Here is a 27,063-nt window from a genome sequence, read left to right as displayed (position 1 = left end):
GCCCGGCGACCAGCTTTGTTTCACTTTCGTTGTCAGTGGCCGCCACCCCGGCTCCCGCTGGCGACGGGATCGGGAAGATCGGGCTTCTGCGGGAGGAGATCCCCCGACCGGGACAGAGGGGGCTCCTGGGTGGGGAGCACCAAGCCCTAAAACGGAGATCCCGAAGGGGGTGGGTGCCTCTGGGTACCCAGGTGCCAGGGGACGCACTCGCATGTCTAGATGGGAGTCACCTCTGCCCCTCACAAGCTGTGTGATGGTGACAGTGGACGAACCACAGAACCACCGCCAGCCACCCATGTCTCAGTTTTGTATCTGCAAAATGGGATAATTCTAGTACCTGCCTCGGAGGGTGGTTGGAACCCGGTAAAAATGGTGTCTGGGTTCCCTGTTGAAACAATCTATTCCCAGCCTCTCCCACTGGAGATTAATTCAGTGGAGGTGGGGCGGGACTGGAGATGCTGATCCCTGGCGATATGTATGATCAGGCAAGTTTAGGATACACTGATGGGTGAGGACCTTGCCTCTATTCTTGTTATCTGTCATCCCCATCAGAAGACAGCGTGGAAGTCAGGATATTGGATATACCTCAAACCAGCTCAGATGAACATTTAAATCTCAGTGGGAAAGGTGTGTCTCTTATGCAAGGGGAAAAAACCTCAAGATGCATGCACGCCTCGGCCCTCTCCCCTCCAACGACCTTCCCTCGGAACCCCACCTGTATAGAAACTTGGGATAGATTTAGAATTGATTCCTGGAGTCCCAGCTCTTGAAGGACCCGAGTTTAAATGCAATTTCCTTAGGAGAAATTTTCAGAACGGGGTCAAGGCCCAGGGCTCAGAATTTGTTCCAGAACTTCATTGTAATCTTGCAGCCAAGTTCAAGCTTCATCCTGGTCTGGAGAATTCTGATTGCTGATGGCTTGTTATTGTGGGTGGGAAGGTTGAAATCTGGATATTCCCTGGGGTGGTGTTACTTTTTAATTTAGGAAATGACATTTCTTTGTTTGCTGAAGTCAGGCATTGAGTTAAAGGCAGCTCTCTCTCCTTCCCATCTAGATAAGGGCTTTCTTTTCAGTGAGTGTGTTACCCGTAGAATTCTTTTTTAAAGGGCCCCTACTGTTTGTGTAGATCCTATGTGAATCTTTTTATAGCTTCCGTTTCATTTCCATTGCCTCCTTACAGTTCAGTGTGAAAGCAATCTGTAGCTAGCCTCCCTTTTTAACAGAAATCTGTTTCCAGTTCTGGGATTTTCCTAAAGATTGACAACTTCGTTTTGAGGGTGTGGGCAGGGTTGTTGAGAGCTGCCAAGTTACTGTACAAAAAAAGGCCAGAGTTTTAACTTCTTTTCAAATGGAATAAAGCCCATTGTAAAGGAAATACAATGGGCAACAGTTGAAATCTTCAGAGCAATGGTTAGAATTCATTTATTCATTCAACAAATATTTGTTGAGTGTCTACTATGTGCCAGGCACCCTCTAGGCTAGCCCTGACCAACAGAAGTTTAATGTGAGCTACGTATGTAATTTAAAATGTTAAAATAGTCACATTAAAAAAGAAAAAAGAACTAGGCGACGATTTAAAAACTCTTTCAATCCAACATGTCTAAAATATTAGTGCTACATGTAATCAAATAAATTGTAATGTTTTAGATTTTTTGTGTGTGCTAACTGTTCAAAATGTGTTGTGTATTTTATACTTTCAGCCCATCTGAATTCTGACTTGCCACATTTCAAGTGGCTGGTAACTACATGTGACTTCCCTATTAGACGGTGTAGCCCAATAGCAGTGAACTGGCAAGTTTGGGTGCGTTGAGAAAGAGATAGACAATAAATATGTAAAAATGACAGGCAATCAAGAAAATATCAACCAAACGTGCTGGGGTGGCTCACGCCTGTGATCCCAGCACTTTGGGAGGCTGAGGTGGGCAGATCACTTGAGGTCAGGAGTTCAAAACTAGCCTCACTAACATAATGAAACCCCGTCTCTACTGAAAATACAAAATTAACTGGGCGTGGTGGTGCATGCCTATAATCCCAGCTACTCAGGAGGCTGAGGCGGGAGAATCGCTTGAACTAGAGAGTGGGAGGTTGCAGTGAGCCGAGATCGCGCCATTGTACTCCAGTCTGGGCAACAAGAGTGAAATTCCATCTCAAAAAAAAGAAAAAGAAAATATCTAAGTGATGGTTATAAAAAAAATAAAATGGTTAAAGGAAAGTGAATGGTGCCAGGTGCAGTGGCCCAGCAGTTTGGGAGGCCAACTTGGGTAGATCACTTGAGCCCAGGAGTTTGAGACCAGTCTAGGCAGCATGGCGAAATCCCATCTCTACAAAAAATACAGAACTATAGGCATGTAGAATGCGGCTGTAGTCCCAGCTGCTGGGGAGGCTGAGGTGGGAGGATCATCTGAGCCTGGGGAGGTCGAGGTTGCAGTGAGTCATGATCGCGCTACAGCATTCCAGCCTGGGCGACAGAGCAAGACCCTGTCTCAAAAAAAAAAAAAAAAAAAAAAAGGAAAATGAATGGTCACTTTAGATGGTGAGGCCAGGATGGTCTCTTGAGAAGGTGACCTGAGGACTGATCCCTGAATGATAAGATGGAGCAACCGAGGAAAGCTTTTGAGGCCGGTGGAATATCTAATGTACATGTCCTGAAACAGGAAAAATCGCCTAGCTTCCTGCTGGCTGGGGTCATAGCTTTCATCTCTGTGTTAAGGCTAACTGCTTCGCCTAGAAGAGGCTTATAATATATACCTTTCCACTCAGCCTGATTGTCCAAACACATCCCATTGTTTAATTAGCAAACCCTGATCCAGGGCCAGGTGTGATGGCTCATGCCTGCAGGAGGATCGCTTGAGCTCAGGAGATCAAAACCAGCTTGGTGAACATAGCCAGACACCCATCTCTACTAAAAATTTAAGTTAAAAAAAAAAAAATTAGCTGAGTGTGGTGGTATGCCCCCGTAGCCCCAGATACACAGGAGGCTGAGGCCGGAGGATCACTTGAACCTGGGTGGGAGGTTGAGGCTGCAGTGAGCTGTGATCAAGCCACTGCACCCCAGCCTGGGTTTCAGCATAAGACCTTGTCTCAAAAACAAAATAAAACAAAACAAATATATATGTATGATATACTTGAAATTTGCTAAAAGTAGATTTTAAGTGTTCTCACCACACAAAAATAAGTATGTGAGGTAATGCATATATGGTAATGAGCTTGACTGAGCCGTTCCACAATGTATACATATATCAAAACATGTTATATGCCATAATATGTATGATTTTTATTTATCAATTTAAAAAAGAAGAGGCTGGACGCGGTGATTCACTCCTGTAATCCCAGCACTTTGGGAGGCCGAGGTGGGCAGATCACCTGAGGTCATGAGTTTGAGACCAGCCTGGCCAACATGGTGAAACCCCATCTCTACTAAAAATACAAAAATTAGCCAGGCATGGTGGCGCATGCCTGTAATCCCAGCTACTCAGGAGGCTGAGGCAAAAGAATCACTTGAACCCAGGAGGCGGAGGTTGCAGTGAGCTGAGATCGCGCCACTGCACTCCAGCCTGGGCGGCAGAGTGAGACTCTGTCTCAAAAAAAAAAAAAAAAAAAAGGAGAAAACAAAGAAACCCTGATTCATAGGCCTTTTCACCAAGAAGGGTCTGCAAGTACCATACCAGATGAAGCTAGATCCCCCACCCCCAGCTGTGTTTTGTTTGTTTGTTTTGTTTTTAAGTTCTGCACTAATTAGGGCTTTCTCTCCCTGTAGCCAAGTTTAGTTTGGGCCCAGACTCCAAGAGACAGGAGTCACTGAGTTTGTTCTTCTTTTAGCTCCTGGATTCCTGAACCTGAAATAGCAAGAGACTAAATCCCTAAATCACAGAAATAGAGTGTGAATTCTGAGTAGGGCTTGTGTTTAAGAAGCATTTCATGTGAAGTGTTTGGCATAAGCATCATCAGAATTTAAGGGGCTTTATTTATTTTTTATTTTGGGGGGACAGAGTCTTGCTCTCTCGTCCAGGCTGGAGTGCAGTGGTGCAATCTCTGCTCACTGCAACCTGTACCTCCTGGGTTCAAGTGATTCTCCTGCCTCAACCTCCCGAGTAGCTGGGACTACAGGCGCCCGCCACCATGCCCGGCTAACTTTTGTATTTTTAGTAGAGACGGGGTTTCACCATGTTGGCCAGGCTAGTCTCGAACTCTTGACCTCAAGTGATCCGCCTGCCTCGGCCTCCCAAAGTGTTGGGATTACAAGCATGAGCCACCATGCCCGGCCAGCTTTATATTACTTTTTTGTTTAAAGAGTTATACCATATGTATTTTTAAGACAAATATTTACTTACTACCTGCCCTCCACCAGGAACTCTGCCAGCTCTGGGAATAAATATACAAGGTTCCTGCTCCCTGGAATTGGTGTCCTAGTAGAGAGGAGACAGATGGCAATCAAATGGTGATAGGGCTGTAAAGAAAATAAAGTGAGGGGTTGTGAAGGAGGTTGACAGGGGTCAGAAGACTCTCTAAGCAGTTGTCATTTGAGCCAGACCTGAATAAGAGTAGATGCCAGCCGAGGAGAGGCATTCCAGATGAAGGGAATGGTTGGTGCAAAGGCCTAGGGTCAGAACTAATTGAGCATTGGCAGAGGGTAGAGAGAAGGGCAATGTGTTGGAGCCAGGGGCAGGGAGAGAAGTACAAGCCCAGGGAGGTTCAGATTATGCTGGATTTTGAGGGCAGGGTGAGTAGCTAGAGCTTTATTCTAACAGTGAAACTGATCACTCTGGAGGCAAGGAGAATTGATGGTGCGGGGCTAGAGGGGAAGCAGGGAGAGCAACTGGAAGGTTGCCTACTGAGCCAGGCGGGAGATGGTGCTGCATGGATGAGAGTAGAGATGGAGGGGGGTTAGATTTGGCAAGTCTTTTGGAAACAGACTTCATAGAACTTGCTAATGGATTTGGTTTGGGAGATTAAAAAAAAAAAAAAAGATCAGGCATGGTGGTTTATGCCTGTAATCCCAGCACTTTGGGAGGCCGAGGTAGGCAGATTGCTTGAGTCCAGGAGTTTGAGACCAGCCTGGCCAAGATAGCAAAAACCTGTCTCTACTAAAAATACAAAAATTAGCTGGGTGTGGTGGTGCATGCCTGTAAACCCAGCTTCTTGGGAGGCTGAGGCGTAAGAATTGCTTGAACCCAGGAGGCGGATGTTGCAGTGAGCTGAGATCGTGCCATTGTGCCGGTGCAGTCCAGCCTGGGTGACAGAGCGAGACTCCATCTCAAAAAAAAAAAAAGAGGATACTGTAGAGGAAGTGAACCAACTGTGAATGTTATCACGATGGAAAAGAAAAAAAAAAAGAAATTTTCATTCTGGTCATTTGATCCAGAACTCCTGGTCTCAAGCAATTCTTCCACCTCTGCCTCCCGGAGCGCTGGGATTACAGGTGTAAGCCACATCCCAGGCCATCCAGGTCATTTGAAAATGTTTCTCTAGATCAGTCAATGTCATTTAATACTTGACTGCATCTGGGTTTCTTAGCCTCAGCATTGTTGACGTTTTGGGCCAAATGATTCTTTGCTGGCGGCTGTCCTGTGCACTGCAGGGTGTTGAGCAGCATCCCTGGCCTCCACCCACTAGACGGCAGTAGTAGCATCTCCAGTTGTGACAACCAAAAATGTTGCTGCCAAATGTCCTCAAGGGGCAAAATAGCCCCCAGTTGAGAACCCTGGGTCTATACAAATAGCTATACACATGTGATTGTATAAATGAAACTATCACACATACAAATGTACAGATTTCTAGGAGGATTTACCTGGGTCTATACAATGAGCTGTTTATACAGACCATATATACATATAAATTTCTTTCTTTCTTTCTTTCTTTCTTTCTTTCTTTCTTTCTTTCTTTCTTTCTCTCTCTTTTCTTTTCTTTTCTTTCCTTTCCTTTCTTTCTTTTCTTTCTTTTCTTTCTTTCTCTTTCTAGAGATGGAGTCTTACTATGTTGACCAGGCTAGTCTTGAACTCCTGGCCTCAAGCGATCATTCCATCTCAGCCTACCGAAGTGCTAGGATTATAAGCGTGAGCCACCGTGCCTGGCCAGACCTAATACATTAAAACCCAGATCTACACATAGAACCTCTGAGAATGAATATTCACTTTACAAAGGCTTGATATGATTTATTAACATTCTATTTAACAAATACCTATTTTATATAACAAGATATACCTATGTTATTATTTTCCTATAAATGCATATACTAGAATTAATTATTTATTTATTTATTTTTTTGAGACGGAGTTTCACTCTTGTTGCCTAGGCTGGAGTGCAATGATGCCATCTCGGCTTATTGCAGCTTCTGCCTTCCACCTCCCGGGTTCAAGCAATTCTCCTGCCTCAGCCCCCTGAGTAGGTGGGATACAGGCATGTGCTGCTATGCCTGGCTTATTTTGTATTTTTAGTAGAGACGGGGTTTCTCCATGTTGGTCAGGCTGGTCTCGAACTCCTGACCTCAGGTGATCTGCCTTGGCCTCCCAAAGTGCTGGGATTACAGGCATGAGCCTATTTTTTTTTGAGACAGAGTCTTGCTCTGTCACCCAGGCTGGAGTGCAGTGGTGCAATCTCGGCTCATTGCAACCTCCGCCTCCTGGGTTTAAGTGCTTCTCCTTCCTCAGCTTCCTGAGTAGCTGGGACTACAGGTGCCCGCTACCATGCGTGGCTAATTTTTTTTTTTTTTTTAATGTACTTTTAGTAGAGACATGGTTTCACCATGTTTGCTAGGCCGGTCTTAAACTCCCGTCCTGAAGTGATCCACTTGCCTTGGCCTCCCAAAGTGCTGGGATTACAGATGTAAGCCACTGCACCTGGCAAAAATATTTTATAAATATACACATATGCATCTCTACCATCTGCTTTACTGAATCCAAGATACCATGGATTGTATTATCATCATCTATAACTGAGAAAAAAATACTACCTATTTAACTATGAAAAGTCATTGATTGTAAGATACATCCTGATTTCAGCAAGGTCAAAATGTAGATGTATAAAGATGTGTCTTAAGATATATGAAATATGAGTTTTAAAAATGAGTATCTATCTGGTAACAGCCAGGGTCAAAGTCTTCCACATTCCACATTCCTTGTGTGGAATGCACACATCAGGAACTGACCTCATTCAGGATGGAAGCCAGTTTTTATATTAGTAAGTATCACAGTCATAATGGTCAAAAAATTCCTTCTGAAGGCCTTTAATTTATGAGCTTCCTCAGCCATTGAGAATCTTCCACCGGAGTAAAGAACTGAACTAGGAACTGTGGGTCAGTCAATGAAGAAGCTCCAATCTGGTGCCTACTCTTTCACAAAATGGTGTGCTAGGTCCTGGGAGAAACAAAGATGAAATGATCTGGGTGTTGGAACAAGGTATTTAGACACTGATAAGGAGGGCGGGGGGCAGAGGGAAATTGGTTACATAAGAGAGAACAAAATAAACAAGGTGCGACTTATTTCCGTTTTGATAGTGTGAGATCAGGGTACGCTTCTTAGTTGTGAATCTAGGTGGGATTATTACTTTTTCTTTCTTTTTGGTTACTTTGAGAAGCTAGGGATTCTCATAAGCAAAAGTGGGTCCAGTTGTGAACGTAAATAAGCCCCTTGCATGTTAAGGAGATTTTGTGGCCAGAGTGTGGCCTGCAGGGAGGAGATAAGGGAAGGAGTCTGGACCGATGGGCTGGGGCAGATGGCATGTGGTGGAAGGCCTGGGCTCAGTTGCCTTTATGACGTAGGCAGGTGGGAGCTTTCAAATGTATTTGAAAGAAATGATGTGATGGTATGTGTATTTCAGCTTTAGCAGCGTCTCTAGGGGCAGGAAGACCGATCAGGAGACTGTAGCAAAAGGTCTGGGCAAGATGAGATGAAGGTTTAACCCCGGACAGAGGATGTGGAAGCAGGAGAGATGGGGAGATGGAATCCATACTTCTGAGTGTGAGGAAGCAGGGCAAGGGCTGAGCGTTTTTAGCCTTGATGATGGGGAGGATGCAGGCGAGTGAGAGGGAGCCTTTGAGTTTCATATATTCTTTATTTGACAGCAGCAGGTTCTTTTTTTTTTTTTTTTTTTTTTTGAGATGGAGTCTTGCTCTGTTGCCCAGGCTGGAGTGCAGTGGCGCGATCTCGGCTCACTGCAAACTCCGCCTCCCAGGTCCACACCATTCTCCTGCCTCAGCCTCCCAAGTAGCTGGGACTACAGGCGTCCGCCACCACGCCTGCCTAATTTTTGATATTTTTAGTAGAGATGGGGTTTCACCATGTTAGTCAGGATGGTCTCGATCTCCTGACCTCGTGATTCGCCCACCTCAGCCTCCTAAAGTGCTGGGATTACAGGCATGAGCCACCGCGCCCGGTCCTAGCAGCAGGTTCTTTTGAAGAAAACTGAAATGCATTGGAAGGCCTTGCTATTTTGGCCCCATAATCAGCACTATCTAGCATATTCCTGGTCTGGCTATCTCTCCACTTTCCTCCCCTTCAAGTATTCATAGGAAAATGAGGCCTCCATTCACTGAGTTCACGGGCACAAAGGTTACTGTGAGTCATGGTTAACCAGCAGTGAGGAGTGCCAGGATTGAGTAACCATGGTGGAATGTGGCCTGTGGCTGCTGTTACTGCCCTGGGTCATTTAAGTGACAACTCCCTCTGGGAATGGATAGTGTCGCTCTTTGCCACAGGGAGACGGTGGCTTTCCTGTGTCTGGGTGGTCAGGGAGCAAGGGGGTGTGTATTCGAAGCATGTTGTCTCCTGCCCCAGAGGAACCGCTGCTGCTGGCCGAACTCAAGCCCGGGCGCCCCCACCAGTTTGATTGGAAGTCCAGCTGTGAAACCTGGAGCGTCGCCTTCTCCCCAGATGGCTCCTGGTTTGCTTGGTCTCAAGGACACTGCATCGTCAAACTGATCCCCTGGCCACTGGAGGAGCAGTTGTAAGTGTTCTCTCACTGGGGCCCCCATCCAGCGCGTTTCCAAACACCCCTTGTTCTTTTGCCATCTCCCTGCCCGAGAACCAGAGAGAGGGAAGGTGGCTCATGGTTCAGGAATTGATCATGGGGGTTTCCAGAGCCCCAAGTTCTGTATATGTGAAAGTCAATTTGGTCAAGATTATGTTAGCCCCAAGTTGGCTTTTTTTTCCATAGCTTTTTTGAGATGTAATTTATATACCACACAATTTGTCCATTTAAAGTATACAACACAATGGCTTTTAGTCTATCTGCAGAGTTGTGCATCCATCACCATCATCAATTTTACTTTATTTATTTATTTTTTGAGACAGTCTCTGTCTCCTAAGCTGGAGTGCAGTGGCGCAATCTTGGCTCACTACAACCTCTGCCTCCTGGGTTCAAGCGATTCTCCTGCCTGCCTCAGTCTCCCGAGTAGCTGGGATTACAGGCGTACACCACCATGCCTGGCTAATTTTTGTATTATTAGTAGAGATGAGGTTTTGCCATGTTGGCCAGGCTGGGCTCGAACTCCTGACCTCAAGTGATTCACCTGCCTCGGCCTCCCAAAGTGCTGGGATTACACATTTCTCCCATGAGCCACTGCACCCAGCACATAATCAATTTTAGAGTATCTTTATTTCCTCAAAAAGAAATCCTGTATCCCTTAGCTTAGATCCCCTAACCCCCCTGCACTCTCCAGGCAACCACTAATCTACTTTGTCTCTCTAGATTGACCTATTCTAGATGTTTCCTATTCATGGTTCATACAACACGTAGCCTTTTTTGACTAGCTTCTTTCATTTTACATAATGTTTTCACAATTCGTCTGTGTTCTAGCATATACTAGTATTTCATTTCCTTTTATTGCATCATATGGAGATGACAAATTTTGTTCATACATTTATTAGTTGATGGACATTGGGTTGTCTTCATGTTTTGGTTGTTACAAATAGTGCTGCTGTGAACATTTAGAAAACTTGTGTTTTCTATGTTTAACTATTTGAGGAAGTGTCAGACTGTTTTCCAGAGTGGCTACACCATTTTACTTTCCCACCAGCAATGGATTCAGGTTCCAGATTCTCTACATCCAACCCTTGTTATTGTGTGTCTTTTTTATTATCCTAGCGGGTAGCCATCCTAGCGGTGTGAAGTGGCATTTCATAGTGGTTTTGATTTGCATTTCCCTGATGGTTACGGATGTCAAGCATCTTTTCTTTTTTTTTTTTCTTTGAGGCAGAGTCTCTGTTGTTCAGGCTGGAGTGCAGTGGCATGATCTCGGCTCACTGCAACCTCCACCTCCTGGGTTCAAGCAATTCTGCCTCAGCCTCCCAAGTAGCTGGGACTACAGGTGCACACCACCGCACCCAGATAATGTTTGTATTTTTAGTAGAGACGAGGTTTCACTGTGTTGGCCAGGCTGGTCTCAAACTCCTGACCTCAGGTGATCCACCCGCCTTGGCCTCCCAGAGTGCTGGGATTACAGGTGTGGAGCCACTGCACCTGGCGGAGTATCTTTTCAGGTGTTTATTGGTCCTTTGTATACATTGTTTGGATAAATGTCTACTCAGAGCCTTTGCTCGTTTTTGTCTCTTTATTATCAACCAAGTTTATTTTATTTTATTTTATTTTTTGAGAGAGAGAGAGGGTCTTGCTCTCTTGTCCAGGCTTGAGTGCAGTGGCTTAGTCATGGCTCACTGCAGCCTTAATCTGGTGGGCTCAAGCTGTCCTCCTGCCCTAGCCTCCCAAGTAGCTGGTACTACAGGCGCACCACCATGCCCGCACAACTTTTAAATATTTTGTAGAGACAGGGTCTCGCCTAGGCCTGGTCTTGAACTCCTGGCCTCAAGCAGTCCTCCTGCCTCAGCCTCCCAAGTAGCTGGGATTACAGGCGTGAGCCATGGCGCTTGGCCAAGTTTAGTTTCTGATACTAGTTTTTCTTTCTTTGGGATGGACAAGCCCTGGTGTCAGAATGCTGTGAGCTCCCATTCAGATAGTCCAGCATCTGTATGTTTTCATTGGTCCTAGGGCAACTCTATGTCTGTATTCATTCATTCAGCCAGCCTTGGTTGCATAGGTTCTTTCTTTTTGGTTTTTTTTTTTTTGAGACGTAGTCTCGCTCTGTCGCCCAGGCTGGAGTGCAAGGGCGCAATCTTGCCTCACTGCAATCTCCGCCTCCTAGGTTCAAGCAATTCTCCTGCCTCAGCCTCCTGAGTAGCTGGGATTACAGGCGTGCGCTACCACCTCTGGCTAATTTTTTTGTATTTTAGTAGAGACGGTGTTTTACTATGTTGGCCAGCCTTGGTTGCATAGTTTCTTTGCGTAACACGGAGTTAGGGACTGAGAGTCCTGAGATAAATCAAACATGGCCCTTGCCCTTGAAGCTCTCATTTATTTTGCTTTAAGCATTTTTTATAAATAACATTAGATTTAAGGTTTTTATAAGTTGGATATGAAATTTGCATTGATAAAAGGGAATGTTGACAGGAGTTTGTTGAGATGGGTACTCTGCATGCTGCTAGGGTTGAGGGGGATAAATCTGTGCAGTTTCTGGAAGGAAGGCTGGCAAAATGCATCAAAGACCTGAAAAATGTTCTTTTGGGCCGGGCGCGGTAGCTGATGCCTGTAATCCCAGCACTTTGGGAGGCCGAGGCAGGCGGATCCCTTGAGGTCAGGAGTTTGAGACCAGTTTGGCCAACATGGTGAAATCCTGTCTCTACTAAAACTACAAAAAGTTAGACAGCTGTGGTGGTGTGCACCTGTAATCCCAGCTACTCAGGAGGCTGAGATAGGAGAATCGCGTGAACCTGGGAGGCGGAGGTTGCAGTGAGCTGAGATCGCGCCACTGCACTCCAGCCTGGGTAACAGAGCAAGACTCCATCTCAAAAAAAAAACAAAAAAAAGAAATCTCAGAAATGGTGTCATCTATTTATATACACTGATCTTCATTATGAAATTAGTTGTATATTAAGAAAATTGGAAACGGTTTGAAATCCAGAAGTGAGAGGATGGTTAAGAAAATTTTACCATTTCCATATGATATTTTTGCAGCCATCAAATTTTGTCCTGTGTTTTTAATCAGAGTTTTCAGTTCCTTCTGTGGTCAGTTTAATGATAATGCCAAGGTCATACATTGTTTACTAATTCCCCACTTGAAATACAAGGGATGCTCCTTCAAGACTTGACATATAAGTACATTTACTATATGAATTTATAGTCTGCTTTTTTTTTTTTTTTTTTTTGAGACGGAGTCTCGCTCTGTTGCCCAGGCTGGAGTGCAGTGGCACAATCTCAGCTCACTGCAAGCTCTGCCTCCCAGGTTCTTGCCATTCTCCTGCCTCAGCCTCCTGAGTAGCTGGGACTACAGGCACCCGCCACCACGCCCGGCTAATTTTTTTTTTTTTTTGGTATTTTTAGTAGAGATGGGTTTCACCGTGTTAGCCAGGATGGTCTTGATCTCCTCACCTTGTGATCCGCCCGCCTCAGCCTCCCAAAGTGCTGGGATTACAAGGCGTGAGCCACTGCGCCTGGCTTAGTCTGCTTTTTTTTAAAAAGCACAACCTGGAAGATCCTGAAAATCACTCGTTTTCAAATACGTGTATTTCTGTAGGTAAATATATCCTTTCACTATTAACTAAGGAATATGGAAAAAGGTATTTGAGTATTAACCATTTTTTCATATTTATTATTTAACATAATGAACTAAGTGTTATTTTTTCCTGTGTTGAGTGAGAAGTTACTGGTTTGGAGAAAAATCACAGTTTTTTTTTTTTGAGAGAGTCTTGCTCTGTCATCCAGGCCAGAGTGTACTGGCGCATCTCGGCTCACTGCAACCTCCGCCTCCTGGGTTCAAGCGGTTCTCCTGCCTCAACCTCCTGAGTAACTGGGATTACAGGCGTGTGCCACCACACTTAGCTAATTTTTTTGTATTTTTAGCAGAGACAAGGTTTCACTATGTTGCCCAGGCTGGTCTTGAACTCCTGGCCTCAAGGGATCCACCCACCTTGGCCTCCCAAAGTGCTGGGATTACAGGCGTGAGCCATTGCACCTGACAAAATCACATATTTTGAAGAACAGTATTCTGAGGAAATGTTTGCAGTATGAAGCTTATTGAAAAAAAAAAGAGGCTATATGGCCGGGTGTGGTGGCTCATGCCTGTAATCTCAGCACTTTGGGAGGCAGAAGTGGAAGGATCACTTGAGGCTAGGAGTTCTAGATCAGCCTGGGCAACATAGCAAGACCCTGTTTCTACAAAAAAAATTTAAAAATTAGCCTGGCGTGGTGGCACATGCATGTGGTCCTAGCTACTCAGGAGGCTGAGATGGGAGGATCGCCTGAACCCAGGAATTAGAGGCTGCAGTGAGCTCTGATCATACCAGGCCACTCCAGCCTGGGCAACAGTGAGATGCTGTCTCTTAAAAAAAATAAAAAGCAGTTTGTAAAACCATGTATGCAGTATGATACCAGATTTGGTTTTGTTTTTTTTTTTGAGACAGAATCTCTCTCTGTCTCCCAGGCTGGAGTGCAGTGGCCAGATCTCAGCTCACTGCAAGCTCCACCTCCTGGGTTCACGCCATTCTCCTGCCTCAGCCTCCTGAGTAGCTGGGACTACAGGCGCCCACCACCTCGTCCGGCTAGTTTTTTGTATTTTTTAGTAGAGACGGGGTTTCACCGTGTTAGCCAGGATGGTCTCGATCTCCTGACCTCGTGATCCACCCGTCTCGGCCTCCCAAAGTGCTGGGATTACAGGCTTGAGCCACCGCGCCCGGCCAGATTTGTTTTTAAAAGACGTGTATATACACAAAAATTTATAGTGAGATGTTTAGAATGGTGGTGTTAGGATTATAGGTAATTTTTACTTTATTTGTCTCATTTTCACATTTCTCCCATGTTTCTCTTCTATTTTTATTTATTATTTTTATAATTTAAAATAATTGGGTTTTTTGGGGGGCAGAGACAAGGTCTTACTCCGTCACCCAGGCTGGAGTACAGTGGCATGATCATAGCTCAATGCAGCTTTGAACTCCTTGCCTCAAGTGATCCTCCCTCAGCTTCCTAAAGGCATAGCCACCACACCCCGCCAACAATTGCTATTTTAAAAGTGTTTTAAAAGAGAATTTGAGGCATTTATAGTCTAGTTAGGGTAGTTTTACATTTTTAAAAAATCATATTATGTAGTGCTTTTGATATTGAGCAAATAATTGATATTAACCAAATAATTATACTGCTTTTTGAAATAAAGTTTTTAGAAACTTTAACTTCAGTGAAGCTAAATTCTGCCAATGAATCTGTCTTGCCTCATCAGCCCTTTCCCATGGTACGATCCCACTGCGTTTCATGTAACTCATCCCTTGATTCATTAGCAAACTCAAAGTATTTGTTAAGCATTAGGCCAGGATACCCAAGACCTTAGTTCCAGTTCTGCCCCTGATTTTGTGACCCCGGGAAAGTTAATAACCCATAAAATGGAGATTTTAGTATCTCTTTCTAGAAAAATTAAATTTAGGATATTAAAATGAAATGATAAATATGCCTTAATTCTTTTGGAATAAAGTAGCTACAGGTGTATTCCTTAATTCAAATGCAGAAATTAGGGCCATGTGTGGTGCCACATGCCTATAATCTCAGCACTTTGGGAGGCTGAGGTGGGATGGATTGCTTGAGGCCAGGAATTAGTGACTAACCTGGGCAACACAGCAAGACCCTGTCTCTGCAAAAAATTAAAAAATTAGCTGGGTATGGTGGCATGCACCTGTAGTCCCAGCTACTCAGGAGGCTGAGGTGGAAGGACTGCTTGAGCCCTGGAGTTCAAGGCTGCTGTAAGCTATGGTCACACCACTGCACTGCAGCCTGGGTGCCAGAGAGTGACCCTGTTTCTAAAAAAAAACCAAAATAAATAAAACAAATACAGAAATCAGGATTTTATAAGAAATAAAATAAATTTAACTGGTGGCTCCAACCTGTCTTAAACCTCTTCCCATAGCCTGCCTCTTAAGTGCTTCTTCTCGTGACAGCAAACTCAGCGGCCAGTGCCAGGGCCAGAGCCAGGTAGGTCTGGACCGATCGAAGTGACATTCGTGGTCACATTCAGATTGGCCAGAATAACAAGTTTTAGCCTATATTTGGCCATTTAGACCCAGAGGTTGGCAAACTTTTTCTTTTTCTTTTCTTTTCTTTTTTTTTTTTTTTTGAGATGGAGTCTTGCTCTGTCATCCAGGCTGGAGTGCAGTGGTGCGACCTCAGTTCACTGCAACCTCTGCCTCCCGGGCTCAAGCAATTCTCCTGCTTCAGCCTCCTAAGTAGCTGGGACTATAGGCACCCCCCACCATGCCCGGCTAATTTTTTGTATTTTTAGTAGAGACAGGGTATTACCATGTTGGCCAGGCTGGTCTCAAACTCCTGACCTCAAGTGATCCGCCCACCTTGGCCTCCCAAAATGCTGGGATTACAGGCGTGAGCTATAGCGCCTGGCCAACTTTTTCTATAAAGGAAATAGTTTAGGCTTTGTAGGCCATAAGGTCTCTGTCTTGACTGTTGAACTCTACTGTCACAGTGTGAAAGCAGCCTCAGACAATACCTAAACAAATGCGTGTGACTGCATTCCAATACAACTTTATTGACAAGAACAAAATCTGTCATTTGCTACAACATGGATGAACCTGAGGGACTTTATCCTAAGTGAAATGAATTAGGCACAGAGAGACAAATACTGCGTGATCTCACGTACATGTGGAATCTAAAAAAGTCTAACTCATAGAAACAGAGAGTAGAATGGTGGTTACCGGGGGTGGGAGAGGGAGTGGGGAGATATTGATCAAAGGTATAAAGTTTCAGCTAAGCAGGGTAAGTTCGGAAGATCTATTGTACAGCATGATGACTGTGGTTATTAATAATGTACACTTGACAATTGCTAAGAGCGTAGACCTTTTTTTTTGAGACAGGGTCTGACTCTGTCACCCAGACTGGAGTACAGTGGTGTGATCTTGGCTCAGTGCAACCTCCGCCTCCTGGCTCAAGCAATCCTCCCATATCAGCCTCCCGAGGACCTGGGATTACAGACATGCGCCACCAGGCCCCTGGCACCATACCCAGCTAATTTTTGTATTTTTAGTAGAGATGGGGTTTCACCATATTGGTCAGGCTGGTCTCGAACTCCTGACCTCAGGTGATCCACCCACCTCGGCCTCCCAAATTGCTGGAATTACAGGTGTGAGCCACCGTGCCCGGCCCCTCCCTTCTAATTTTATAAATGAGCTTGGTTAAAATTCTTTCATGTCTTTCACCACACAATTGACAGAAATGTGATTTAGTTAGAATTTTTTGGGAACATCTGTAATATTGGGTTGGTGCAAAGGTAATGGTGGTTTTTACCATCTGTAATATTGGGTTGGTGCAAAAGTAATGGTGGTAATTGCAAATACTGCAATTATTTCTGCACCAATTAATACATAAAGTTGTCAACTACATATGCATCGAGTTTAGGATTTCTCATGGAACCAAATTTGGCGTTCAGCTTTCTCGTCTCCATTTCCCTCAGTTTAACCAACCAGAGTATGGTCAGGTCACATGGAGACCTTTGTGCTGTGTACCGCAAACAGTAAGCTTCATGTTTTCAGGCTCAACCCCAGGGCTGGCCAAGTGCTTGTGCATTTGAGACATTGTTTCCTGGGCACAGTGGCAGCCAGGGCCCCATGTTTTAGCTTATCTGGGCCTGTTTCACTGTAAGTTGAATTGTAGGAGAGGGTTGGGTTAAGAGATCTTCCAGGACAGGCTACCTCTACGCAGCCCTGTGAATTCCTTTTCTCTCTTTTTTTTTTTTTTTTTTTGAGACGGAGTTTTGCTCTGTTGCCCAGGCTGGAGTGCAGTGGCCGGATCTCAGCTCACTGCAAGCTCCGCCTCCCGGGTTCCCGCCATTCTCCTGCCTCAGCCTCCGGAGTAGCTGGGACTACAGGCGCCCGCCACCTCACCCGGCTAGTTTTTTATATTTTTAGTAGAAAGTTAGCCAGGATGGTCTCGATCTCCTGACCTCGTGATCCACCCGTCTCGGCCTCCCAAAGTGCTGGGATTACAGGCTTGAGCCACCGCGCCCGACCTCCTTTTCTCTCTTGACTACCTTGCTGTTTGATTCTTGTGCGGGTTACCATCAGGGAAGTAAATGAAGGAGCCTCATTAATCAGTTGGAACATAGTGAGTAAAGGTGGAAATTAACATGTACCAAACGAACGGTGTTGGCAAGACAGGGGTTTATTTTCCAGCTCCTTGGGGATTTCTAAGCTAGAGATAAGGGAACTCATCAGGCAGGAGAGTGGTGGCTATTCAGGCTCTAAGTTCTGCCCTAGTTCCAAACCTGCATTGCGCTTTCTTACTCATGGGAAAAACTGAGTAAATCTTTTTCCTTCCACTCACCAAAACCCGAGAGAACTTTCTGAGCAAGCATGTGACTCCCTGGAGCATCTGTGATTTAGTTATCCCACAAGGCAGGTCACCCCATTGCAGGGCTGTTGCAAATAGATTGAGCCATGGCCAGTATAGCCTGTGTTACATCAACTCTTTTTTTTTGGAGACAGAGTTTTGCCTTTGTTCCCCAGGCTGGAGTGCAATGGTGCGATCTTGGTTCACTGCAACCTCCGCCCCCTGGGTTCAAGCGATTCTCCTGCCTCAGCCTCCCAAGTAGCTGGGGTTACAGGCACCCGCCACTATGCCCAGCTAATCTTTTTTTTTTTTTATTTTTAGTAGAGATGGGGCTTCACCATGTTGGCCAGGCTGGTCTCGAACTCTAGAACTCAGGTGATCCACCTGCCTTGGCCTCCCAAAGTGCTGGGATTTACAGGCATGAGCCACCATGCCCGGCCTACATCAACTCTTAAAAAGAAACAAAAAGAAAAGTCACAGAAAATTGCACCAAAGGCCAGCTTGTTTCTAGGATTTAAAATCTTATGTGGCCTGGTGGGGTGGCTCATGCCAGTAATCCCAGCACTTTGGGAGGCCAAGGTGGGCAGATCACTTGAGCTCAGGAGTTCGAGACCAGCCTGGGCAACATGACGAAAGTCCGTCCTACAAAAAATACAAACAGAGTTAACAGAGCCTAGTGGCACGTGCCTGTAGTCCTAGCTACTTGGTGGAGGCTGAGGCGGGAGGAGCAGTTGAGCAGGGAGGTCAAGGCTGAGTGAGCCATGATTGTGTCACTGCATGCCAGCTTGGGTGACAGACCCTTCCCTCCACTCCCCAAAAGTCTTACATGTCCCAGGATGGAAAGTTGATAGACTTGGTACCAATTGCAGATTCATTAAGAAATCTCTGCTTCTCCCAGCATCCCTAAAGGGTTTGAAGCCAAAAGCCGCAGTAGCAAAAATGAGACGAAAGGGCGGGGCAGCCCAAAAGAGAAGACGCTGGACTGTGGTCAGATTGTCTGGGGGCTGGCCTTCAGCCCGTGGCCTTCCCCACCCAGCAGGAAGCTCTGGGCACGCCACCACCCCCAGGTGCCCGATGTCTCTTGCCTGGTTCTTGCTACGGGACTCAACGATGGGCAGATCAAGATCTGGGAGGTGCAGACAGGTAGGTCATTCCTGGCTGGCGCAGGGTTCTGGGAGGCTCGGGTGCATGTTCTGACCGTGTCACCTCCCTGCTCCACTCGTGTTGGCCGAGGGGTGTGGCCGTGGAAGGCACACCTTGTGCCCCCTCTCTGGCTGACTGAGTGCCCCTGCTTTCATGCCAGGGCTCCTGCTTTTGAATCTTTCCGGCCACCAAGATGTCGTGAGAGATCTGAGCTTCACACCCAGTGGCAGTTTGATTTTGGTCTCCGCGTCACGGGACAAGACTCTTCGCATCTGGGACCTGAATAAACACGGTATGGGAAGAGAAGGAACTACTTGGCAACTCCAGAAATACCGTATTTGCTTTCTCCTCTTTACCAGTTTCATTTTGATCTAAAACAGTGTTTCTTGATGTTTTTTTCTGTGATTGTCCCTTAAGGAGCCTTTTTAGACAGTTTTTTCCTAATTGCCCCTGCCCGCCCCAAAGATAATACCGTACCAAAGAGAGTTTAATACCAGACATATACTGTGTGTCTATTTAGGCTATTGTAATATTGAAGATCTATTGTATATTTGCTTATGTGCTGAATGCATGTCTATGCTTTGTATGTAAAAAAATGTTAAGATTTTTTTGGCTACCAAGAACTAGTTTGTACCCTCTTGGGGTGAATTGCCCCTGTTAAAAATATTTGATCTAGAACAGGTTTCCTCATCGGCACTATGGATATTTTGGGCTGGATAACCCTTTGTCATGGGCTCTCCTGTGCATTCTAAGACACTGAGCAGCATGCCTGGCCTCTTCTCGTTTGATGCCAGTAGCATCCTCTCCAGTTGTGACAAGCAAAAAAGTCCCCATGTCCTGTGAAGGGCAAGGTCTCCCCAGGTTGAGAACCACTGATATAGAAGTCCCTGTTGGGTGCTTCCTGTTAGACTTTCTTTTTGAAGCAGACTCTAAGCCTAGAATAATTCTCTCAGGCTACAGGGCATCAGGTTTTGTGAAATTCTGCCTTGAGCAAACTATATACGGGGGTGGCCCAGTAAGGAATTCCATACATCTCTGGTTTGATCCTTAACTAGAAAGGTGATGTAACAGGCCAGGCACAGTGGCTCACGCCTGTAATCCCAGTACTTTGGGAGGCTAAGGCGGGTGGATCACCTGAGGTCAGGAGTTCAAGACCAGCCTGGCCAACATGGCAAAACCCCATCTCTGCTAAAAAATACAAAAATTAGCTGGGCGTGGTGCTGGGCGCCTGTAGTCCCAGCTACTCGGGAGGCTGAGGCAGGAGAATCACTTGAACCTAGGAGGCGGAGCTTGCAGTGAGCCGAGATTGCATCACTGTACTCCAGCCTGGGCGACAGAGCAAGACTCTGTCTCAAAAAAAAAAAAAAAAAATGTGACATAAGAAAGGGGAATTTATTGCAATGCCATTTTTCCAATCCCTTCAGCCCTGGATGGGGCTCAGGGGCTGGAGGGATTAGAAGGAGGCAGTGGTAAAGGGTCATGAAGAGGATCAGGGGCGGGAGGGATTGGAAGGAGGGTTATGAAGAGGCCACTCATCCCCATGGTGTGAAGGCACTGGCACTCTCTCCCAAGTTATGACTGTCCAGCTCCACACAGCCATGGGAGGGACCTTTCTCCTGCTCTTTTAGCAGTGAGCCCAAAAACTTGTATCTTAGTCAGTGCCAGAGACTAGGTGGCTTAAACAACAGACATTTATTTCTCCCAGTTCTGAAGGTTGGGAAGTCCATGAGCGAGGTGCTAGTAGTTTTGGTGTCTGTGAGCACCAGCTGCCTGGCTTGTAAACAGCCACCTTCTGTCTATATCCTCATCTGGCAGAGATCTCTCTCTTTCATGTCTCTTCTTCTAAGGGCACTAATCCCATTCCCGAGGCTTCACCCTCATGCCCTATTGACTTATCAAAAGCCCTACCTCCTAATACCATCACATTGGGGATTAGGGCTTTATGTGTTGGGGACACATTTAGTCCATAGCAACTTGTCAAACAAACTAAGGTGGTGCATGTGCATCCTCATCTGAAGGCATCTGATCACAAAGGTAACTCTAGGTGTTTTTTTTTTGTTTTGTTTTGTTCTTGAGACGGAGTCTCACTGTGTCACCCAGGCTGGAGTGCAGTGGCACGATCTCAGCTCACTGCAACCTCCGCCTCCCAGGTTCAAGTGATTCTTGTGTCTCAGCCTCCCAAGTAGCTGGGATTACAGGCATAAGCCACCACACCTGGCTAATTTTTTGTATTTTTAGTAGAGCCGGGGTTTCACCATGTTGGCCAGGCTGGTCTCGAACTCCTGACCTCAAGTGATCCGCCTACCTGGGCTTCCCAAAGTGCTGGGATAACAGGCGTGAGTGAGCCACTGCGCCTGACCTACTCTAGTGGAACCTGTAATCACACAGTCTAAGATACGCTGCTGATCAGGGCACCTTCTCCAAGGCAGTGCCTTTTTTTTTTTTTTTTTTTTTTTTTTTAAGACAGAGCCTCCTACAGGTGTGTGCCACCATGCCTGGCTAATTTTCATATTTTTGGTAGAGATGGGGTTTTGCCATGAAGGTAAGGTCAGCGTGGTCTTGCACTCCTGACCTGAAGGGATCCGCCCACCTCAGCCTCCCGAAGTGCTGGGATTACAGGTGTGAGGTACCACGCTCCGCTGGCAGTGCCTTTTTAAATGCTGGCTTAATGTGTGTACTGAGGCAGCTTGCCACCATCTCAGGAAGGTCCATGCCGTGGCTCTGGAAATCGCTTGATGACTTGGAAGGAAAGACCAAGTGAGTGTGACTGAGAGTGGGTGGGATGGAGCGGGCCAATTATGACAGCTTTTCAAGGAGAGGAGGGGAATAAAGTTGCGTTCCCAGCTGCCGGGCGCTGCCCCACTGACCTAACAGGCCTTAATTTATTCAGTACTCACAGCACCCTGAGATTTGACGGCTGAAGAAACCATGATTGACCTTTATTTTTTTTTGAGACAGAGTCTCACTGTGTTGCACAGGCTGGAGTGCAATGCTTCGATCTCAGCCTATTGCAACCTCTGCCTCCTGGGCTCAAGTGATCTGCCTCAGTCTCCCGAGTAGCTGGGACTACAGGCACCATGACTTTTAAAAAATATTAATTAAAGCACTTTGGGAGGCCAAGGCAGGCAGATCACTCGAGGTCAGGAGTTCGAAACCAGCCTAGCCAACATGGTGAAACCCTGGCTCTACTAAAAATATATAAAAATCAGCAGGGCGTGGTGGCAGGTGCCTGTAATTCCAGCTACTCGGGAGGCTGAGGCAGGAGAATCACTTGAACCCGGGAGGCAGAGGTTGCAGTGAGCCGAGATCATGCCATTGCACTCCCGCCTGGGCAACAGAACAAGAGCCTGTCTCAAAATACGTAAATAAATAAAAATTAAAAATAAAAAGTACTGATTTTTGTAGATCCATACATCCGCATAAACTTCAATAAATTCATATATATGACCATGTACAGGCATATAACAATTCTTTTTTCTTCTTTCTTGCTTGGCTCTTTCCTTCCCAATTCTCTCTCTTGCCCTCCCTGCTGTCGTCATCCTCCCCTCTTCCCCTGCATCCTGGTACCCCGTGTTAGGAGCCTAGTATATACCCTTCCATATTTTTCTCTCTGCTTATATAATCCTGTGCACACACATTTGCATTCATGGCTTTTGGGTCATTGTTTCACAAAAATGGAATCATATATCTTCACGATTTTCCCCTGCATCTCGCATTTTTCATTAAACGGTAGGTACCCCATGGAAAATCTGTCTCTAATTCCAACTGCATTAATGGGGTAGATATACCACCATTTATTCACCCATCCCCTATATGGACGGGCTTTTTTTAAAGCAAGAGCTGGAGAGATTGTGTGAGTTGCCCTGGGTTATGTGCTGAATTAGCAGGGGAGTCAGGATTCAAACCCAAGCTGTCTGACTCTAGAATGTGTGCCCCTAATGACTCCACAACACTGCTCATCTGGACATCCTGGCAAGGCTGGCAGGGTGACAGTCTGCAGCAGGATCCTTGTGATTACAGAGAAACCTTTACAGTTTAAATGAGGGAGAATTGAAGATAAACTCTCTCTCAAAATTGGGAATGATGCTTCAGGGTACTTGAGGTGGTTGGGGAGCCGAAAAAGAACATTCTCTGCTATCAAAGGCTCCCTTTGATATGGTTTCCTATGAAGAAACCTTTAAGGCAATTCAAGATTATATTTAAAAAGTGATCAACACCTGAGGTCAGGTGTCCGAGACCAGCCTGGCCAATATGGTGAAACCCTGTCTCTACTAAAACTACAAAAATTAGCTGGGCACAGTGATACGTGCCTGTAATCCCAACTACTCAGGAGGCTGAGGCAGGCGAATCACTTGAACCTGGGAGGCGGAGGTTGCAGTGAGCTGAGATTGCGCCACTACATTCCAGCCTGGGAGACAGAGTGAGACTCCATCTCAGAAAAAAAAAAAAAAAAAAGTGATCACCATACCCCTTCGCCTTTACTGATCTTATAGATTGTGTTGAAGCCATAGGTAATGGTTTCCGTGGGGAATTAGAATATCATATTCACAGATTATAGGTGTTTAAATGACAAATCTGGTCATATTTCTTACTCTGAATTGAAAATTGGACCCTTGGGCCCAGCTGATAGGAGCTGATGGGTATACTGGGCGGGGGGCTGTTACCACCCCAGTTCTCCCAGTTCTCCAGTCTTCCTGCTTTGTTGTTTTGAGGATTGGCTCATCGTTTGCTTCTTTTTTCTGCCAGGTAAACAGATTCAAGTGTTATCGGGCCACCTGCAGTGGGTTTACTGCTGTTCCATCTCCCCAGACTGCAGCATGCTGTGCTCTGCAGCTGGAGAGAAGTCGGTGAGTCTCCAGCATTATTGCTTTAATTCACTGAGATGTGGAGGTCTGAAGTGGTGGCCTGTTGTGTGTGAGTGTTCTCAAAATCGTCCGCAAATCCACCCCAGTAGAAGGCATGCTGGTGGGCTGTAGCTGCCACCTGCGAAACTCCCTTGTGACTTGCACTTTAACATGAACCCAAAGACAGGAGGGATCTGGAAACAGGTTGCTCCTGTCATCAGAGGTCTGTTTCCCTTTACAAAATGGGAAAATGATTGCTTTTTAAATTTCTTTTCTTCTTGGAGTCTGAGATTTTAAAAGTTGCAGCCCACATGTGAGTCCAAATTTCCTTTGAACCATCAAATTTGAATCTCTCTAATTTGGATTTCCAATTCAAATCATGTCAGTGCAGTTACTTGTTGAACTTTGTCCTGAAATCCTGTTAATTGAAAAAACAAACATGTATTAGAAATCCAAGAACAATTTGAGAACAGTTTCTGTTTGAATTTTGTGTTGCGTTGAGCCACTTGCTGTGACTGAAGGGAAGGCTGAGAGTTCACCATTTGGTACAGTCCCGGTGGCTCATCATTTATTTGTGGTTTGGAATATGAGGGTTTTCTTTTTTACTTTTTTTTTTATAGACAGAATTTCGCTCTTGTTGCCCAAGCTAGAGTGCAGTGACACAATCTTGGCTCACTGCAACCTCCGCTTCCCGGGTTCAAGCTATTCTCCTGCCTCAGCCTCCCGAGTAGCTGGGATTACAGGTGCGCACCACCACGCCTGGCTAATTTTTTGTATTTTTAGTAGAAATGGGGTTTCACCATGTTAGCCAGGCTGGTCTCGAAGTCCTGACCTCAGGTGATCCACCCACCTCGGCCTCCCAAAGTACTGGGATTGCAGGCGTGAGCCACCGTGCCTGGCCTGAGGGTTTTCTTAAAGGAATGAAAATAAAATCCTCTTAATGCTTCTCACAAAGGTTTAAAGTGATGAGCTAGGTCAGAGACACAGTCTTGGGACAGATTTCCATGGTTCCATACACAAGGTGGGGGGTGTAAAATGCCTTGACAGGCTGCCACTACTTTGTGGGGTGGCCGCAGATTTCACTTCTGACCCTTTAAAAAAAAAATTGGAGACAGTCTTATTCTTTCGCCCAAGCTGGAGTGCAGTGACGTGATCTCAGGTCACTGCAGCTTCCACCTATCAGGCTCAAGTGATTCTTCTGCCTCAACCCCCCAAATAGCTGGGCTTACAGGCGTACACCACCATGCCTGGCTAATTTTTGTATTTGGGGTTTTGCCATATTGGCCAGGCTGGTCTCAAACTCCTGGCCTCATGTGATCCACCCACCTTGTCCTCCCAAAATGCTGAGATCACAGGCGTGAGCCATCATGCCTGGCCACCAACTTTTAAGTGGAATAAGATAGCACTTGGCTCAGGTCTTCATCAGCACGTACTACCCTATTGGCAAACAGGACTCAGAAGCAGACTCAGAAGTCTCTGCACATGCGTTTCAGCGGGGATCTTCCTAAGGCTGGTCTGGTTTATTCTCTCTTATAGTGAGCTCCTTGAGTATGTCTGTTGGTTTAAATCCTCAAAAATCCAGACCAGTTACCTTATTTAAACCTATACGACAGGTTCTGGAAGAGCTGTAGGAAAGGGATAAAGAATCAACTTGACCTGGCCGCAAGGCCTGCAGAAGATTTGGTGGTGGTACCTTTCCCTCCCTCCATTTGAGTCATAAGTACTTCGCTTCTGCCCTAACCAGGCACTTCTTACTTTCCACAGGTCTTTCTATGGAGCATGAGGTCCTACACGTTAATTCGGAAGCTAGAGGGCCATCAAAGCAGTGTTGTCTCTTGTGACTTCTCCCCCGACTCTGCCCTGCTTGTCACGGCTTCTTACGATACCAATGTGATTATGTGGGACCCCTACACCGGCGAAAGGCTGAGGTCACTCCAGTAAGGACTGAATCCTGCTATGACTTTTTTGTAGGGGGACTGATGAGGAACCTGCCTGGGATTAGATATGTCTCTTTTAGAGTCTGGGACATGGGAGGGGGAAAAGCTGGATAAAAAGGCACAGTGGGTCTCTTTTTCTTTTGAGATGGAGTCTCGCTCTGTCACCCAGGTTGGAGTGCAGTGGCGCAATCTTGGATCACTGCAGCCTCCACATCCCAGGTTCAAGCGATTCTCCTGCCTCAGCCTCCTGAGTAGCTGGGACTACAGGCGTGTGCCACCAGGCCCGGCCAATTTTTGTATTTTTAGTAGAGATGGGGTTTCACCATGTTGGTCAGGCTGGTCTCAAACTCCTGACCTCAGGTGATCCACCGCCTCAGTCTCCCAAACTGCTGGAATTACAGGCATGAGCCACTGCGCCTGGACTGGTTCATTGCTTCTTAGTGATGCCTTGTCAGTTAAGCCCTCTCAAGTAGCTTTGAGTGTCTTCCCGTCTCCCGATTCAGGCGGCTGCATGTACTTCTTTGGAATCAGCATTATGAAGCCTCAATATGACTCTTTATTTCCATTTACTAATAACTGTAGTAACAAGTTCAGAAAGAGCCTCTTATCGAAACTGTGCTTTCCAAAATGAGTTTCATGTTCTCATAAACTTGGTCTCCTTTTTCCTTTTGTGTCTGTTGTTTTATGAAGCAAATAATAGGCAGTCCTATAATTATCATGTATCTTAGCCTAAAAAAGACTTGCAGTTTCTACTGTGGCATTAAAGTGAGGGCTGACCTACTTTGCATAAGCCAATTAGCACAAGGAAGTGTTAGTAACCCTTCAGTCCCTCCACAGGACACCTGGAGCCTTCTGAGATATCCTTTTTTTCCCAGTGTGCAAATCCCAAGCTTTTCCACGAGGGGCACACAAGTGCATCTTGAGTCCTTTTATAGCCACGGCAGTTTGGCTTCCTGCCTGGGGTGACGATGGAGGGTGGAGAGCAGCCATCACTCCAGGCCTGCCATCCTGTTTCTTTCCTTCTCAGCCACACCCAGGTTGACCCCGCCATGGATGACAGTGATGTCCACATTAGCTCACTGAGATCTGTGTGCTTCTCTCCAGAAGGCTTGTACCTTGCCACGGTGGCAGATGACAGGTAACAAATAGAACTCTCTTTACATGACCTCAGAACAAGTGCTTGCAAGTAATGGCAGCAAGGCCCTCCTGGTCTTGCCCTGGGTCAGCTAATGTGTGGATGTTCTCTCTCCCCATCCAGACTCCTCAGGATCTGGGCCCTGGAACTGAAAACTCCCATAGCATTTGCTCCTATGACCAATGGTCTTTGCTGCACATTTTTTCCACATGGTGGAGTCATTGCCACAGGGTATGTATTTGTTAGCTGAACAGATGGGTGGTGGTTTCTGCTGAGTATACCATGGAGCTTTTTAAGGAAAGAAACCATCTAGAATTTTCTTGCCTATGAGGAAACCTTTAAGGCAATTCAAGATTATATAAAACTCAAATGATCGATTTTGCTAATACAGTGTACCATTTTCTCTGAATATTTAACCTAAATGTAATTAAAGACCTGTAAGTCATGCCACCTAATGGGCCAAGTTCACAAGGGAGAATAAAATTGAGATGATGCGTAATATATGGGAAACTATTTAAGGCTAAAAGACCACTTTACAGGTAACATCTATAATTCAGTAGGTGGCACTCTTCCCCCTATTACTTTAGAACTGACTGTGGTCAGATTTAGAAAGGGCTGTGCGGAGAGAGAGCACTTTGG

At 45.9% G+C, this 27,063-nt stretch overlaps 1 protein-coding gene across 2 annotated transcripts in view; it reads left to right on the top strand.

Annotated features, from left to right (window-relative positions):
* Positions 1-8,646: 8,646 nt before the first annotated feature.
* Positions 8,647-27,063, top strand: part of WSB2 (WD repeat and SOCS box containing 2) — a 20,298-nt gene continuing 1,881 nt past the window's right edge. Inside the window, exons 1-7 of one of the 2 annotated variants that reach the window (XM_011964400.1) lie at positions 8,647-8,941; positions 18,264-18,508; positions 18,669-18,800; positions 23,255-23,355; positions 25,117-25,289; positions 26,317-26,427; positions 26,548-26,655. In XM_011964400.1, coding sequence (XP_011819790.1) covers positions 8,754-8,941; positions 18,264-18,508; positions 18,669-18,800; positions 23,255-23,355; positions 25,117-25,289; positions 26,317-26,427; positions 26,548-26,655 — 1,058 coding nt within the window. In that variant the 5' untranslated portion in view covers positions 8,647-8,753. The remainder of the gene's footprint in view (positions 8,942-18,263; positions 18,509-18,668; positions 18,801-23,254; positions 23,356-25,116; positions 25,290-26,316; positions 26,428-26,547; positions 26,656-27,063) is intronic. The other variant, XM_011964401.1, reaches the window with a different exon arrangement.

Source organism: Mandrillus leucophaeus, unplaced genomic scaffold, assembly GCF_000951045.1.
Source record: "Mandrillus leucophaeus isolate KB7577 unplaced genomic scaffold, Mleu.le_1.0 Scaffold7, whole genome shotgun sequence".
In the NCBI taxonomy this organism is placed as follows: domain Eukaryota; kingdom Metazoa; phylum Chordata; class Mammalia; order Primates; family Cercopithecidae; genus Mandrillus; species Mandrillus leucophaeus.
This window is presented reverse-complemented; position numbering and strand designations above follow the sequence as displayed.